Raw genomic sequence first — 15,861 nt, forward strand, 5'->3', positions numbered from 1 at the left:
CAAACAGAATCCTGGGTCGTCCCCGGTGTCTCCTCCCGGTGGGAAGTGCCCGGAACACCTCACCAGGGAGGCGTCCGGGAGGCATCCGAATCAGATGCCCCAGCCACCTCATCTGGCTCCTCTCGATGTGGAGGAGCAGCGGCTCTACTCTGAGATTCTCCCGGATGACCGAGCTTCTCACCCTATCTCTAAGGGAGAGCCCGGACACTCTGCGGAGGAAACTCATTTCGGCCGCTTGTATCCGGGAATTTGTTCTTTCGGTCACGACCCACAGCTCGTGACCATAGGTGAGGATAGGAACGTAGATCGACCGGTAAATTGAGAGCTTAGCCTTTCGGCTTAGCTCCTTCTTTACCACAACGGACCGATACAAAGTCTGCATCACTGCAGACGCTGCACCGATCCGCCTGTCGATCTCCCGTTCCATTCTTCCCTCACTCGTGAACAAGACCCCAAGATACTTGAACTCCTCCACTAGGGGCAGGATCTCATCCCCGACCTGGAGAGGGCATGCCACCCTTTTCCGACTGAAGACCATGGCCTCAGATTTGGAGGTGCTGATTCTCATCCCAGCCGCTTCACACTCGGCTGCGAACTCCTCCAGTGAGAGTTGGAGGTCACGGCTTGATGAAGCCAACAGAACCACATCATCTGCAAAAAGCAGAGATGCAATACTGAGGCCACCAAACCGGACCCCCTCTACGCCTCTGCTGCGCCTAGAAATTCTGTCCATAAAAGTTATGAACAGAATCGGTGACAAAGGGCAGCCTTGGCGGAGTCCAACCCTCACCGGGAACGAGTCCGACTTACTGCCAGATATGCCGACCAAACTCTTACTCCGGTCGTACAGGGACCGAACAGCCGCATTATTATTATTGTTATATTTTTTAATCATCCCACTGGTCAGCACGGGAGTGGGGGCATCACCAAGTGCCCACTTTAAGGTACAGATATTTGTGCTTTCCTTTACATCATCCGCCCCCCGTGGAGGTCTCGTTGCAGTTACGTATAAATGTAGTTTGCATGAGTCGACCTCCAGGCCTGAAGCAAATCAGTTTCTTCTTCCGTCAAGTCAAAGGCAGTGTGCTTCTAGCACACCGCATTTAAGGGGAATGATATGATCTGCTTTGATTGGACAGGATTGAAATCAGCTGTGATCGTGCTCATTGGAGCGCAGATGTCCCTCTTTAAAATGATCCACGAAATAACAGCACAGCACAACCGCGACCCGAGTGCGGATAAGCGGTACAGAGAATCGATGGCTGGAATGATTTACAATATCAATTATTTTCTTTTAATGTCATTTATTTTATGTTTTCTATGGAATTTGAACTTGAATTGAACCAAAAGAAATTTAATTAGTAGCCGTTACGTCATTTTTTGTTTTCTTTTTTTTTGGACCAACAAATAAGAGCGAAGACCCAAACCCGGATGAAGGCGCACTCAGCATGTTGAAATGTTGTCTCCCGCGTGGAATAGCGTGCGCAGATTCACACGCAATATAAAGGCACACAGCACCACCGCTGTGAGTGGTTAACAGTTAATCCACATGACATACACATCATACGTAAAGTGGCACGTCATTAGCTTAGACTTTCACAATTACGTAAGCACTACAAGAGGCAGCGGCTGGTGGACCCATTGGGCAAGTTCTCCATTTTTACACCACCATGGATTCAGCAAACCCCAAGGAAACGGAAAAGCACTGCGTTCTGTGCTGCCAAGAAATCGACATCTTCGCCTTCGGGAAATGCGACCATCCGGTGTGTTATCGCTGCTCCACTAAAATGAGGGTTCTATGCGAGCAGAAGTACTGCGCCGTCTGCCGGGAGGAGCTCGACAAGGTGCGAATTCCGACGCTATTGTGGCTCGAGGACGCCGCTTTGCCATGCTAGCTAGGCCGTGGCATCCTGCGAGTGAATATTTGAAAATCTTTACTTATCAATAACTATTTAAAACGGCTAATTTTGGATAATAATTATCACGGCGGAAGAACAATACACAAATTCCGTTGACAACAGTCATAACTCATACATGTTGTTAGCCTGCTAGTAGCTAGCCACTTGTGGTTTGGAAAAGGCAACCAGTAGCCAAACTAGCTGTTTTTCTGTTACCGCGACTGACAATGGCAGTCCAATCTTTGCTTGTGTATCTTTAGCTGGACAATGCCATACTAAAACGGCCCTTCCCCACACACTTAATTATAAAACTTGCTTTCAACACTACTGTAATATTCCACTCAACGTTGAATGTAACACTACACATTACACGTATGCGTAGCATTACACGAAATTGAGTTGGCTCTGCAGCCCTGTTCAAATGTCATAACGAAGGAGAACGCTTTCACAATGGTGAAATCTTTATGATACACAACGTCTCTCATGTAATAAAGTGGCGTTTTCAGAAACAGCTTAGAAATTAGTTGCCTCAATTTATTCAATGTCAATTAAAACTTCTCATAAAAAGTAAATGTTAAATGTACTCACCTCAATGATTATGTTCCTAGGTGGTGTTTGTGAAGTCCGCAGTGCCATTTTCTTCTCTGCCACATCATCAGTTCCCCTGTGAGAAGATGCATGACATCTATTTTGCTGATGAGAAGATCCATGCTCAGTACAGGTCAGCTGAGTTCCTTAGACTGCTAATGATGTATTCTATGTGGCTGCCTTTCTTTTAAGTCAAGTGGGGCATTGAGCATCATTAGACATCACTTTAAGTGGCAGTTTATTCATATTTGTGTGTTTTCTCAGGCACCTGCTTTTGCCACAGTGTCCATGCTGTTCTGAAGCTAAAGTGTTCTCCAAGTTTGTGGAGCTGGAGCAGCACATGAGGAAGCAGCATGAGCTTTTCTGTTGCAAGCTCTGCACAAAGCATCTGAAGGTATTGTGACCAATGTTAGCTGATTGTGAGTGGAAGCTCTTTTAAAGCACCAGAAACAAATACTAACAAACTGAAACCTTTAGGTTGTGTTTTAAAATAGATTATTGTGGAATTAGCAAGACCTAATCGGTAAACTTTTTTTAAACCATAAATACTTTTCGTCACCGTTTTATTTAGAACATGTTTAGATTTTCTTCATGTATAATGGAGCTTGGGATCTCAACATTGTTTTTCAAGGGTTCCTACTGAGTAGAGCAACTTTAAAACTGACTCAGTGCTTTAAAACAGCAAAATACATGCATTTCTAGCTATGTACAGTACTTGTGACCACATTTATTTCCTGCGGTTGACTCCAATGCTGTGCTAGAAGCACTAGCTTGAAAATAACACAAGAAAAAACATAATGGTATATTTAAAGACTTTAATGTACACGTGAATCAGCTACAGCCCAAAAAAAAAATCACTCTTGTGGAAAGTAATGTCACAATACCAAAATTTGGACTCCAGTACTACACCTGGCTACTACACCTGTATAAAGTACCTAGATACTGATACTGAAATGATACCATGGCAAAAACCTAAAACATCAGTAAAAGTACAGAATAATAGATGGCAAAACATGGAACTTTAGATTCTTTGTATTTGTATTAATTCAAAATAATATTAGTTAATAAAAGATATTACATAAAATGGTTCTACATGCCCTCTTGATAAAACATTTAAAAATTGACAATAGTTTAGCTGTTAAACAAAAATAAAATGATTCATGTAGCTGCTGAGATTTGTAGCCTTGTTTTAAATAGAAAAATTGCTTCAGAGATGAAAGATTTGTCACAATGTTGACGTGTGAAATTTGTTTGGACAGTTTGTAATAGCCTGAGTAGAAAAGAAACTGCTCAGTAGCGCACACTGATGTATTGCGTCATGTGTGCAAAGTCTACCTGTATATACCGGTATTTAAATGTACTATAGTAGTGAGGAGGTTAATAGACATGTCAAACTTAAAGAAGAGTAAGATTTTATTTTTAAGAATTCATTTTCATGCCTATTTTACTTTAGTACGTATAGCCTACATATGTTCAATAAATTAGCCCATTCCTAACATTTACTTTTTAAAGTAGATCAATATCTGTTATTTTATGTTTTACCATAATTTGTATTACTCCTATATTTGGGCGCATGAGTTAACAGTACACAGTGTAATTCGTAGCTGTGATGTGCATTTGTTGTTTGTTGACTAACTTTACATGCAGATGTCCAAATCATATTAGCAGATAAGTATATAACACGTGCTGTTTGAAGGTTTATAATTACCGTAACGTCTCTGCTATTTTTCGTTATCCTATTGTAGCATTTCGCATTAAGCTAGCGGACTTGCGATATTTAATTCTTTTTGTTTTACGTTTCAGTTTTATACTAAACTTCAACTTGGAGTGACAACAACAGCTTGAAGCAAGCACGTTTTGCCTGTTATTTAAAGAATCGTTTGCTATCTGTCGAACTGCCCACAGCAAATCTTAAAAATAACAGTACTAAAAAGACATAGGATTGTCGCGTTTTTGACAGCGAGGTATTGCATTACTTTGTTGGTTTCGAAACACCATGAAATACAACTGCAAAGCATTACAAACTTTGTAAAAGTCTTATCATCCCCCAGTGCTATCAGTGAACCGTAAACTCCCGTCCCCCAGATCTTTTCCCACGAGCGGAAGTGGTACAACCGCAAAGAACTTGCGCGTCATCGAGCGCACGGAGACCCAGACGACACCAGTCACAGGGGACACCCGCTCTGTAAGTTCTGTGATGACCGCTACCTAGACAACGACGAGCTCCTCAAACACTTGAGAAAGGACCACTACTTCTGCCACTTCTGTGATGCTGACGGCTCCCAGGAATATTATAGGTGTGACAGCACGCAGGCCTGTCTGGCCGTGAAGTGTGCAAATTTATCATCATTATCATCGCTTGTTTGTTTTATGATTAAAAATCCTGAATTTTGTTGTGTTTAAGTGTAGTAAAAAATGCTGTGTCAACAGTGATTACCAGTACTTGAGTGAGCACTTCAGAGAAACTCACTATCTGTGTGAGGAGGGTTTCTGTGCCACCGAGCAGTTCACCCATGCATTCCGCACCGAGATCGACTACAAGGCACACAAAGCTTCGGCACACAGCAAGAGCCGCGCCGAGGCCCGTCAAAACCGCCACATTGACCTGCAGTTCAACTTGGCCCCAAGACAACAGAGGAGAAATGAAGGTTCGACTCAGCATTATTGTGATGCAACGGATCTTTCGGTAATGTGAAGTCAAACTTGAGTGTTTGTTTTCTCTCAGGCATGGTGACAGGGGAGGATTATGAGGAAGCTCGTCACCAACGTGGAGGAAGAGGAAGACCTCAGGCGGGACAGAAGAGCTGGCGGTACTCTCGGTGAGTCTAAACTAGGTGTGAGGTGTGTTCATAGGCGTGGACTTTCTCCCACTGAAGTGGTGAAACTGATGCACAAGCGAGCTGAAATGTTTACGTAACAGTGGGGCAGCAGTGCAGATCGCCTTACTCTCAGACGCATTTTCAGAAATGGGCAGATAGCAAAAGATTTATTTACATGGTTGCTTAGTTTCACAATTGATCGCAGGTACTACTGAGATACAACTACTACTGAGATACAACTTTTTGTGTACAAGCAAAAAGAGTAACTTTTCCCTAATGTCTTTTTATTGCCGTTAAGCTGAATTCCAGTCATTCATAGTGTTATTTTTTTACATGCTTGGCTGTGTAGTGAGGAAGAGGATAGAGAGGTGGTAGCTGCTATGCGGGCATCGATGGTGATGCATCGACAAGTGGACCGAATGGCAGCGCTGGAGAGGAGTGCTCCCAAACACTATAGGGAAGAGAGGACGGAGAGAACTGAATCTGTAGAGCCCATTCCCAGGATTGGACCAATCAAACCAACAAGCAAACCTCCAGGTAAACAACATAATGTGCCTTATTTACTAGTATTCATAGGGTTTATTATTAGTGTTTAACGTTGCATTTACGAGGTTTGAGAAGTACAGTGGGTCCCTGCTATTCGCAGGGGATAGGGACCTGGCCCGACCGATAATAAACGGGGATAAACCACTAATAAGTGTTTTTGGGGTTGCTTGCCCCCCACAAAAACAAAACGGTTAAAATAAATCTGCAGATAGGTGAATCCGTGGGTGTAGCGTATACGGGTTAAATAAAAATGTAATTAATTTAGGAGAAAAGAATGAGCTGGAAGTGACGCCTGCGCTACTTCCGGTTTGCGTAATTTTAAATTACAGCGTTATTAATCAAGCTATTTTAGCTATTAAGAGGGCCACCACGTCGCTTATGTGGATAAAATTTAGGGGAAGTGACGAGAAACCTTTTTATCAGTCTCGTAATCTGAAGGTTGCTACACTTTAGGAAACTTTGACGAGTTCTAGACGTCCAGAGATTTCGTTCCTCGAACCCAAACACACACAATAATGCTGGTAGTGAATTTTATGGAAAATCCAGGCAGGATGGCCGGAGCCCAGGTGTCTCGGCTTGCAAGACATTAGGAATGGGTGCGTTGTGCCCGCTTCCGTTCCCAGACCCCCAAACAGGGTAGCTCGGAGCGCTTGCCGGATGCTCTGGAGCGGGGGATGCTCCGATGTGTCCTCATCACCTCGTGGTGAGGTGGGCGTCCTGCCTGGGCCAGTCGTCTGCAAGTTGGTCGGGTGAGACAAAAGCCGCCCCAGAGAGCATAGCTCCGGCCTTTTTTATGGCCGAAGCGAGCCAAAAGCCCCCCCCCCCCCGCCTCCTTACTTTCCCACCACTTTCGGGACCAAAGGGGGAGCTGGATCGCCTCTAAGTGTTAAATTCCCATTTTGGGATTATTTCGTGGTTTTAAACCAGTGGAATAAAATATTAATTATTGGATTTAAGACAACGAGACAATTTTCCTGCTTTGCATTGTCCCACGCCCGTCCTCTTTAATACCTGTACCGAATGTTTCAAATGTGTGATTGTTGATACCACTACTATTTTCAATGTGGCGTTGGTGTGGTGTTGAGTGAAACATTTCATCTGGTTCAGTTGTCAACAGTTTCGACATCAGACATTCAAGTTTGCAGAAATACAGTCACTAACCAGTCGGCCACCGTGCCGCCTCTGTGCATCATGGTAGTTCAATAGACATTGTGCTGCTCATGCTGGTGTGCACTTTGGCCACCAGGGGGCAATATAATGCATACAGAGACACTACCTGTGAACACAGAAGACAGTCTTAACTAAGCTGGAAAAATGTTGTTTTTTGCAGAGGATAAGGAACATATTTCTGTGAAAATTGTTGTATGGTCTGCATGCGTTGCTACTGCTTGTGTTCAAATTAAAGTTCATAGTTCAAATTTATAATCACCTCAACATCAACGCTAGCTTTGTTAGCTCGTCTGTGGCGTTTTGTGGTGTGTGTGTGTTAGCATTAAACTAGTGGACTTTCATGAGACAAGGTGTGGTTTTATTAAATGCACAGTGATCTTTGTTGTAAACTAAACTGTATGTTTAAAACCAAGCGTAACATTGCTTTTTGCTTGCAATTGTTCCTGTCCATATTATGAGTGTGTGCGTTATCTATACAGTACTGTACGTTGGGCCAAGGTTGGTAGAAATGAATTTATCTTTTAATTTAGTGAGTTTAAACTGCATACACTCCTTGAAGTCTCGGCACCCTTTACACAATGCTCATTACATCGGACTATTGCGAGATTAGTCTTTCGAACTGCTCTAAGTGCTAGAGGACTCTGCATCTTTTTGCACAATTGTAAAAAAGATAAAAATAAATAATAATAATTTGTACCGGCATTACCAGATAACAAGCAACCCTTTATTGGTCAGTGACTGTTTTTATGTCTCAAAGGTGTTCTGTCAATTGACTGTCTGTTGTCGTACTAGAGCGGCTCCAACTACCGGAGACAAATTCCTTGTGTGTTTTTTTGCCTTACTTGGCAAATACAGATGATTCTGATGTGAACTGCAACTGCACTGTACTGACCTATTTATATTAAAAAAAAAAAACAACAACAACAATGCACTGAATCCGCAATGAGTGAATTTGTTACATTTTTGCAGTAAGGACAATGAGGAGTTTAAATCCAACAGAGGAAGAAGATGACTTTCCAGCATTGGGAGCTGCTGCACCCCCTGCTATGTAATATAACACAACACAGTACAAACTACATCCACAAAGTGAAATGGGTTCAAATGTTTTTGTTCTGTTTACAGAGTGAAATCCTCTCCACTGGTGGTTCCCTCAGCTCCCAGGCCTTTGAAGGAAGATGACTTCCCCAGCCTCTCAGTAGTTAATGTCACAGCCCCCATGACGCCATCTTACCCTGCCCAACCCAAGAAGTCTTCTTCTTTTCAAGAAGAGGATTTTCCTGCTCTTGTGTCCAAAATCCAGCCCCTTAAATCTGCTACGAGCAAGAACTCTGCGTGGTCCACTCACGCTCCTCCAGCCCGCCCCACGGCTCAGCCCCCACCTTCCTCCAGACCGCCCCCTCCACACTCCTCGGCATCCACCCGCCCACAACTCCTGACCTCCTCAAACTCCTCATCAAAGAGAAAAAAGAAAGTAGGGGAGAACGGAAAAGCCGCTCCCATGCGCTCCTCTCCTTCCTCCGACGACGAGAGTGGCGGAATGACGCAGCAGCAGTTCCGCTCGGTGCCCACCATGCTCGACATCTCGTCTCTGCTGACAGTTAAAGGAAGTGATGGGAAAGCCTCTACCGCTACCAGCAGCCCTCCCACCCCGACCCCTAGTGCTGACCTCCTTCCCAATAAAGCCAGCAAAAAGAAAAAACAGAAGAACACGTCTTCTCCTTCTAACTCTTCAGCATCAGGTACGCCGGCTCCTGCAAAGACACTTTCGGTGGAAACGACGGCACAAAAGGAGAATGTTCCTGAAAAAACGAGGAACAAGCCCTCGAGTGCTGTGGCGGCGACAGCACCGAGCCGTTTGGTTAATGGCTTCAACGAGAAACCAGCCATTAGTAAGGAGACGGTCACGGCACCGCCACAGCCCAACACAGATGCTCCTGTTGAACAAGAGGAAGACTTCCCGGTCCTTAAGACCAAGAAGCCACCTCCAGGTACAAAAAATATTTTCATCCCTGCTTTCTAACTTAAAAAGTTGTTTCATTTGGCTCAGCTACTTGGAACTCGCCACCTAGCTTTAGCAAGAGTATCTGTATGGGAAGTGTGCTGCTGTATCTATTTAGATACAGTATCGGAATTAATTAAATGATAACTGATCCTTTCTACTTTAACACTGGGAATTTCCTTAAATGTATAACTGGACACTTAGAAATTTTAAAGGATGAATGTTTTTCCATTCATATTATACACAATAATTCATATGGAAGAGTAAGTAATTCCTGGTTGGTGGTATTTTCTAAACACAAATAATGCCCTCTCCCATCAAAAATCAATTTAAAAATTAACTAAAAACCCTCATGATTTAAATTTTATTTGTACAGCGCCAGTTCATAAGAGATTTTATTTCAAGGCACCTTACATATGGAACAGGTCTAGAACAACAGTCCACACACATTGAGTACCAATGTAACAAGATTAGCCAAAAATGACAGTCTGTCCAAATGTATAAGTCTGATTGGAACATCAATTTCAACATGAGTGAAAGGCAGCAAGAATTTAGAAAATTTGAATGATGGCTTCCGAGGAAATTTTTTTTTTTCTCGAAAAAAAAACTTTTGTGTGATATTGCCTATAGAAAATATGGTCAAAAAACACCTTCAAATTAGTGTAAAACCCTAACACTGTCCCTCTCATTTCATCTGCGACTCGAGAACCCCTTACTCCTATTAGCTGACGAGTTTCGGTCAAAAATCTCCACCAGTTGCTCATATAGGCCGAAATTCTAAGATGTCGACACGTTAATATTACTGTGACTTTTTTTTTTCTTGTCACTTTCCCTACAAAGTCTACTTATCTAGCGCAAATGGAGCATTATTGCTGAGAAAAACAGTATGGCAGTAGGACATGCTCTTCAGCATTTATTTATTTATTTATTTATTTATTTAGTGAACACATTGATGTAGGATTTTAGTGGCCTTTGAAGTGCTCGTTCCATGTTTTTTTAGAAAATTCCACAAAGATGGCAACCACTTGTCATGATGCTACAGTGAGACCAACTGAACTGCACATAAGCAAGTATTAGACCAGGGAGGCAAGGAAAAACTCTCTTGAAAGAAGAAACCTCAAACAGACCCCAGACTGTTTGTGATGGCCGCCAGCCTCGACTGGTTGTGTTGCGATAGAATGAAAGAGGAAAGGGACAGTCAGAGAGACAGATTGGATGGGGGGATTGCAGCAGGGATAAGGAAGTAGTGTGTTCATCGCATGCCGTTCCCAACTTTGAAACATTGGATGTCAGGACTGATGTAAACTGAGGCCTGTATAACTATCTCGTTAGGAAGTTGAAATCCTAAAACATGCTGCATTGTGGTCGATTCACATGTATTCGGGCTTATAGTAAGACTGAATGTTGTGTCTTGCAGGGTTCAAGACCTCCTTCCCAACAAAGTCAACTTCTGCTCCATCCCCGGTGCCCCCACCTCCACCTGGCCTGGGACTCTTGGCCACTAAGCCCCCACCAGGCTTCACTGGGATCCCCCTCAACAGTAATGTGGTTGAAGCCCCTCCTCTGGCAGTAAACCTGTAAGACCCCCCCCCCCCCCCACACACACCACCTACCTTTTAGACATCGTCACATCTTTATTTTTATGCGCTTTACAGTATTGTCCCCAATTCCCTTCCTACAGCCTCCCTAAAACATCAAACAGTGGTTACCTGGTTCCAGAAGACTTCCATCAAAGGAATCTGGAGCTGATCCAGTCCATTAGGAAGTACCTCCATGATGACGAGTCCATGTTCAATCAGTTCAAGAACTATTCTGCACAATTTAGACAGGTATTTAAAATTACTTAAGATTTAGTGCAATGGAACCTCCAAAGTCCAAATATTTGTCAGTCAGTACTGGAAATTGCCAACTTGCTGCGAAGGAGGAAAATGGTCGACATAAGAATAGAATGAATGTTTTTCAACACAGGAAGTCCCCCAACCTGTTTTCCGGTTTGGTCACAATCTGCAATATAAGAGACCAAAATATATATTTGTATACATAGTTTTACCCCTCCCACATGCTTTAGACTCATTGAAACATAATTTATAACACTTTTGTAAACACATTGTAAACCTAAGTATAAATAGTATAAAATACCTGACCCAAGTAGTATAAAATGGATAGAAAATACTAGACTTTACACCGATTTGATCAGTTTGATCGGTATCTGCCGCTAATTGGCATTTTATGCTGATCGGTCGATCGGCTTTCATGTCACAATTTGCCGATCCGATCAATGACGTCATCGATTGGCTCTGCAAAAAGACATTTACGCCGCGTCGCCGTCGGGTATGAATCCAAAAGCTACAGTTTTTTTTTTTTTTTTTTAGCCTTGTCACGTGTCTTGTGGCGTAGTACTGTAACTGTCTGATGGCCAATAAAGTTTTTGGGGAATGTTGTCAGTGAAAAAACACATTGTCGGTGTGGGACTATTTTGCGGTGTCTCAGACAAACAACACGTAAGTTATTTGCAGTCTGTGCACAACTGAAGTATGTCCTGGGGAACATCATCTAAATCCTTCAACACAACAAATTTGATCAGGCACCCGAAGAATGTATCGTATTTTCACGACCACAGGGCGCACCGTATTAAAAGGCGCAGTCTCAGTTACGGGGTCTATTTCTGTATTTAACACACACATAAGGCGTACCGTATTATTGGGCGCAGGCATGGTAAAACATACGCTAGCTTAAAACATACGGTAGCATGCATGCAGCCTAAAACGATGTTTTTAAAAAGGCAGCGGGAGCAAACCTGAGTTCAGTTTATTGAAGTATTTAACAATGTACTCACTTTTTTTTTTTGATCAATCCTCATCCACAAATCCATCAAAGTCCTCATGTTCTGTATCCGAAATTAACAGCTGGGCAAGTTCTCCAACAAACACGCTGGGTTCCCTCTCGTCATTTTCAGAGTTAGTCTCGTTGCCGAGGGGCTGTTCAGCAATGAAAGCTCGGACAAAAGTCAAAGCAGATAGCTTAGCCCAAGCATCCACAATCCATTCACATATGGTGGCGTAACTCGCCCGGCGTTGCCTCCCTGTCTTAGCAAAGCTGTGTTCGCCATCTGTCATCCATGGCTCCCACGCCGCTCGCAACTTCACTTTGAACGCCCTGTTTACACAGATGTCCAGCGGTTCGTCAAGCCTCCCGGAATGATGGCAAGCCCCGGGTTATTGCAGTCGAAAGGTGACTGTAGAGACGCTTCTCCCGGCTGTTCTTTGCTCATTAATCCATTGCTCGAGTTGGTCTGGACACCTCGCCTTGTTTCCGCGTTTCCCCCCTTTTCCCCGCGGAAACTCAGCTTCGTCTTCTTGACTTGGCGAAGCTCGTTTTCCTGATTCCTCCACTTGAGAACCATGGATTCGTTGATCTTGAATTCTCTCGCGGCTGCTCGATTCCCATGGTCCTCCGCGTAACTGATAGCTTGCAGTTTAAACTGTGCTTTGTAAGCGTGTCTCTTCGTAGGTGACATTTTCGGGGGTCCTTAGCCAAACCGATGTTGTTTTGCACAATGCACACCCCGGAAATGCTCCCAATCAATCAAGGGGTTTAAAAAAAACACCCCGGCGCTATATACCTACTGGGGGCGTGGGTTTAGCGGGCTACTTCACGCACCCTTCCTCTGTCCTCAGCCACGTCCGCTTTTCCTCTGTGTAAGCAGCGTGTCGGCATGAAATGATAAAAAATAAATAAATAATTAAATCAATAAAAGCGTCAAGCGCAGCGCTCATCACACAACATTTACAGATGTTGGAACTCAGTGCACACATAAGGCGCGCCGCATTATAAAGCGCACCCTTCATTTTGGTGAAAATTTCGGACTTTTAAGTGCGCCTTATGGTCGTAAAAATACGGTACACAAGGAGGAGCATGCCCCGTTCAAGCAACGAAGCGTGTCCATATCGCCAGGACAGTGAGAAAGTTAGAGAAAGCAGGTCATTAACAATATTTGTTAAAGTAATTTAATAAATAAAGTACTTTTATTACAGTAAGTTAGCACCCATTAATTATTTCTGTCATCTTGTAATATTGATTTGACCGAAACGTATGTCAGTGCCCAATCCTGGAATGCACCCAAGAGGTCATTGTTTTAAAGTCTGATTTAAAGATGTTTTCAAGTCTAAAATGCTCGAGAATAATTTTGAAGATACGTGCTCAGTACACAAGTATGTACAATAAATGAACAAGTCATGTAAATAGACACATTGCTCCATCTTGTGATCGGATCGGTTATCGTTTTTTTTTTAAACTTGCTGATCGGTGATCGGCCCCAAAATTCCTGAACGTGTCTAGGAAATACTCTATTTATTGTTGTTGACACAGCAGTAAATTATGGTCATTCTTAATGGTGATGGTCGACACTGCAATTCTATTATTCTATCTATGTTATCTGATTTACTTGGCTTTTGTATTAATATTCATGTATTTGCTTGACCCGTTCATCTCCTGACACTGTCGATTTGTTTCCAGGGTGTTCTATCCGCAGCCAAGTATCACCGCAGCTGCAAGGACTTGCTGGGCGACGACTTCAACCGCATCTTCAACGAGCTGCTGGTGCTACTGCCGGACACCGTCAAGCAGCAGGAGCTCCTGACGGCGCACGGAGACTGCAAGGCTCAGGAGAAACAGTCGGGAACAGGCGGCGGAGGAAAGAAAAGCAAGAACAAAAAAAGCGTGTGGCAGACGCCAAGCACGCAGGCTAACACTAACGCTGCCGCCGAGCTGGACTGCCAGGTGTGCCCCACGTGCAGACAGGTGCTCGCACTCAAAGATTTCAACTCCCACAAGATGCTGCACATGAGGGACAATGACGAGTTCCCTTCCTTGCAGTCCATTAGCCGAATTATCAGCTAGCGTGCCGTTGAGTACTCTGTTGATGACGCTTGTCGGCAGCTGCCAGGATGGAGGACGGCAGCAATGGATCACGGCTCAAAAGAGGGACACCGTGGTTCCTGATGACCATTACATTGAAAAGGTTAATAGTTCAAAAGTCGTCTGTCCATTGGCAGTTTGCAACCACCACTGTTGGTTTATTTCAGTAGGACAGAAGACAACCTGATGAGCTACTTGAGGAATCTATTGCGACTGAAAAGCCCCCCAGATTGCCAGCACCGTGATGAGTTAGACTGTTTTTGCCCTTTTTATGAACATGACAGATCATATTTTCAGTATCAAGTCGGGATGCCTGGTGTAAAATTGAAAGCAGCTCTAATTTAAATTATTTAGATCACTGTAGCTGTTGAGCTCCATTGAGGTTTGATTGTATGAAGAACCAAGTAGATTATTATTTTTTTTTCCTTTCTGTTCAAATATTTTCAGGGGGAGTTTACAATTTAAAAAAAAAAAAAAAAGTCATATTTCATAAAACAGTCATGACTTAACAGTAGTAAATTTGATCTGTGAAATATAACACTGGGTTACAAAAGAAATTGGGGTGAATTGTCTGTTTTTTCAATTGATTTGGGACATTTTTGCATCGCTGCATCCAAAAATGATGTTTTTCTTCTTCAGGTGAGGTCTTTATGCCAAGTTAAGCTTATTAATCAAATTTACAAACTTTGCTTACTGTAAATTAAGTAGTAGATATTGATAAAAGTAAGCACCTGCAAATTGAATGTTATATCCTCATTGTTCAAAGTTCAGGGCATAAACCTGTTTATTTGAACCGCTAAAATGAAAATAACTGTACATGTAAACAAATAAATGTGGCCATGGTTCAAAAAGTTGAACTGAGCAAAGGCAATGTGATATTTTGATTCAGCACCTCAAAATTGCCCTAAATCAGTTTAAAAAACGTCTTAGGCAATAAATTAGTTGACGAGTGTAATAATTTGTACAGCACTTGCGGGCACATTTATAGCGGGCACAGCCTGCTGTCTTGGCGTGTCTTGGGGTGACCCCTTACCTTTTTACCCCAGATAAGCACCTTATACGTGATGGAGTGTTACTATAAACAAAAAAATCGGTTTGAAGTTTCATTATTTGTGAGGCCATGGGGATGTACCCGCTACGAGTGTGCCTGCGAGAGCACGACAAATGATTGACACCTTGTAATCACACCTTGTCCTTGATTTTTCCTCAGCCGCGGTGGTTTCTTAATATGAAATTAGCACGAGATGGGGCCCAGAGATGGCTGTTTTTTGTTGTTGTTGTTCCCACCCATCCTATTTATGAAATATAGTAACGTCAATGACAAAACAACTATGACAAAAAGTGATTTTTTTTTTTTTTTTTTTTTTTTTTTTTTATTGCAAACTTCCCTTTTATCTTGCAGGTACTTGGAGAATGATTGACAAAATTGGCCACAGGTTGGACGAGTTAAAATAGCTAAACGAACAAAATCAAATTAACTGTTTTCTGCCTGTGTATTCTCCAATTTTTTTTGTTTAAATTATACAGTTTTGAATAAGTAAGTAAGTGTAATATGCCTCACCAAGGTTAAGAATAGCACATTATTATTTCAGTCTCATCGTTTAAAACGTGTCAATATGTACTTCAACACTTGAGGGGCTGGGTACTGTGACACACCCTCCCCTCTGAGTGGCTTTCTGCTAGTGCGCATGTTTGTGTTCATCTTCTCTCAGGACCTGCAGCTTGCAGTGCTGTGTGTCAAACTGAATGACTTCATGACAAACCGTATGTAGTTTGTCTGTACATCCTACAGCTGCTGCTGCTCTTTTTGTTTTCTGTCTGGCGCCAATAAAGTCCTTTCTGTCGGACGTTTGTTTATATTTGTGGCAACCTAAATTCCAATATTTCTTCCATGATACTGAATTAATTTATTCCCAACAGTATT

The 15,861-nt window shown here is 42.8% G+C and overlaps 1 protein-coding gene across 1 annotated transcript; it reads left to right on the forward strand.

The window, feature by feature from the left end:
• The first annotated feature begins 1,324 nt into the window (after nt 1-1,324).
• znf598 (zinc finger protein 598) lies at nt 1,325-15,784 on the forward strand. The gene is made up of 12 exons (XM_061748140.1): nt 1,325-1,844; nt 2,507-2,619; nt 2,751-2,880; nt 4,572-4,783; nt 4,917-5,134; nt 5,212-5,305; nt 5,655-5,842; nt 7,991-8,069; nt 8,144-9,009; nt 10,438-10,597; nt 10,702-10,849; nt 13,536-15,784. Exons 1-12 carry the CDS (start codon nt 1,671-1,673, stop codon nt 13,917-13,919), a joined length of 2,766 nt encoding a protein of 921 aa, XP_061604124.1. The 5' UTR covers nt 1,325-1,670; the 3' UTR covers nt 13,920-15,784.
• Nucleotides 15,785-15,861: the final 77 nt, after the last annotated feature.

Source organism: Phyllopteryx taeniolatus, chromosome 16 (assembly GCF_024500385.1).
Source record: "Phyllopteryx taeniolatus isolate TA_2022b chromosome 16, UOR_Ptae_1.2, whole genome shotgun sequence".
Lineage (NCBI taxonomy): Eukaryota > Metazoa > Chordata > Actinopteri > Syngnathiformes > Syngnathidae > Phyllopteryx > Phyllopteryx taeniolatus.

Bases quoted from the DNA above. Each gene is read 5' to 3' on its own strand.
- znf598 (XM_061748140.1), top strand. From the start codon at position 1,671: ATGGATTCAGCAAACCCCAAGGAAACGGAAAAGCACTGCGTTCTGTGC. The intron at 5,306-5,654 runs GTGAGTCTAAAC...TTGGCTGTGTAG, and splicing joins AAGAGCTGGCGGTACTCTCG to TGAGGAAGAGGATAGAGAGG. The intron at 5,843-7,990 runs GTAAACAACATA...ACATTTTTGCAG, and splicing joins ACCAACAAGCAAACCTCCAG to TAAGGACAATGAGGAGTTTA.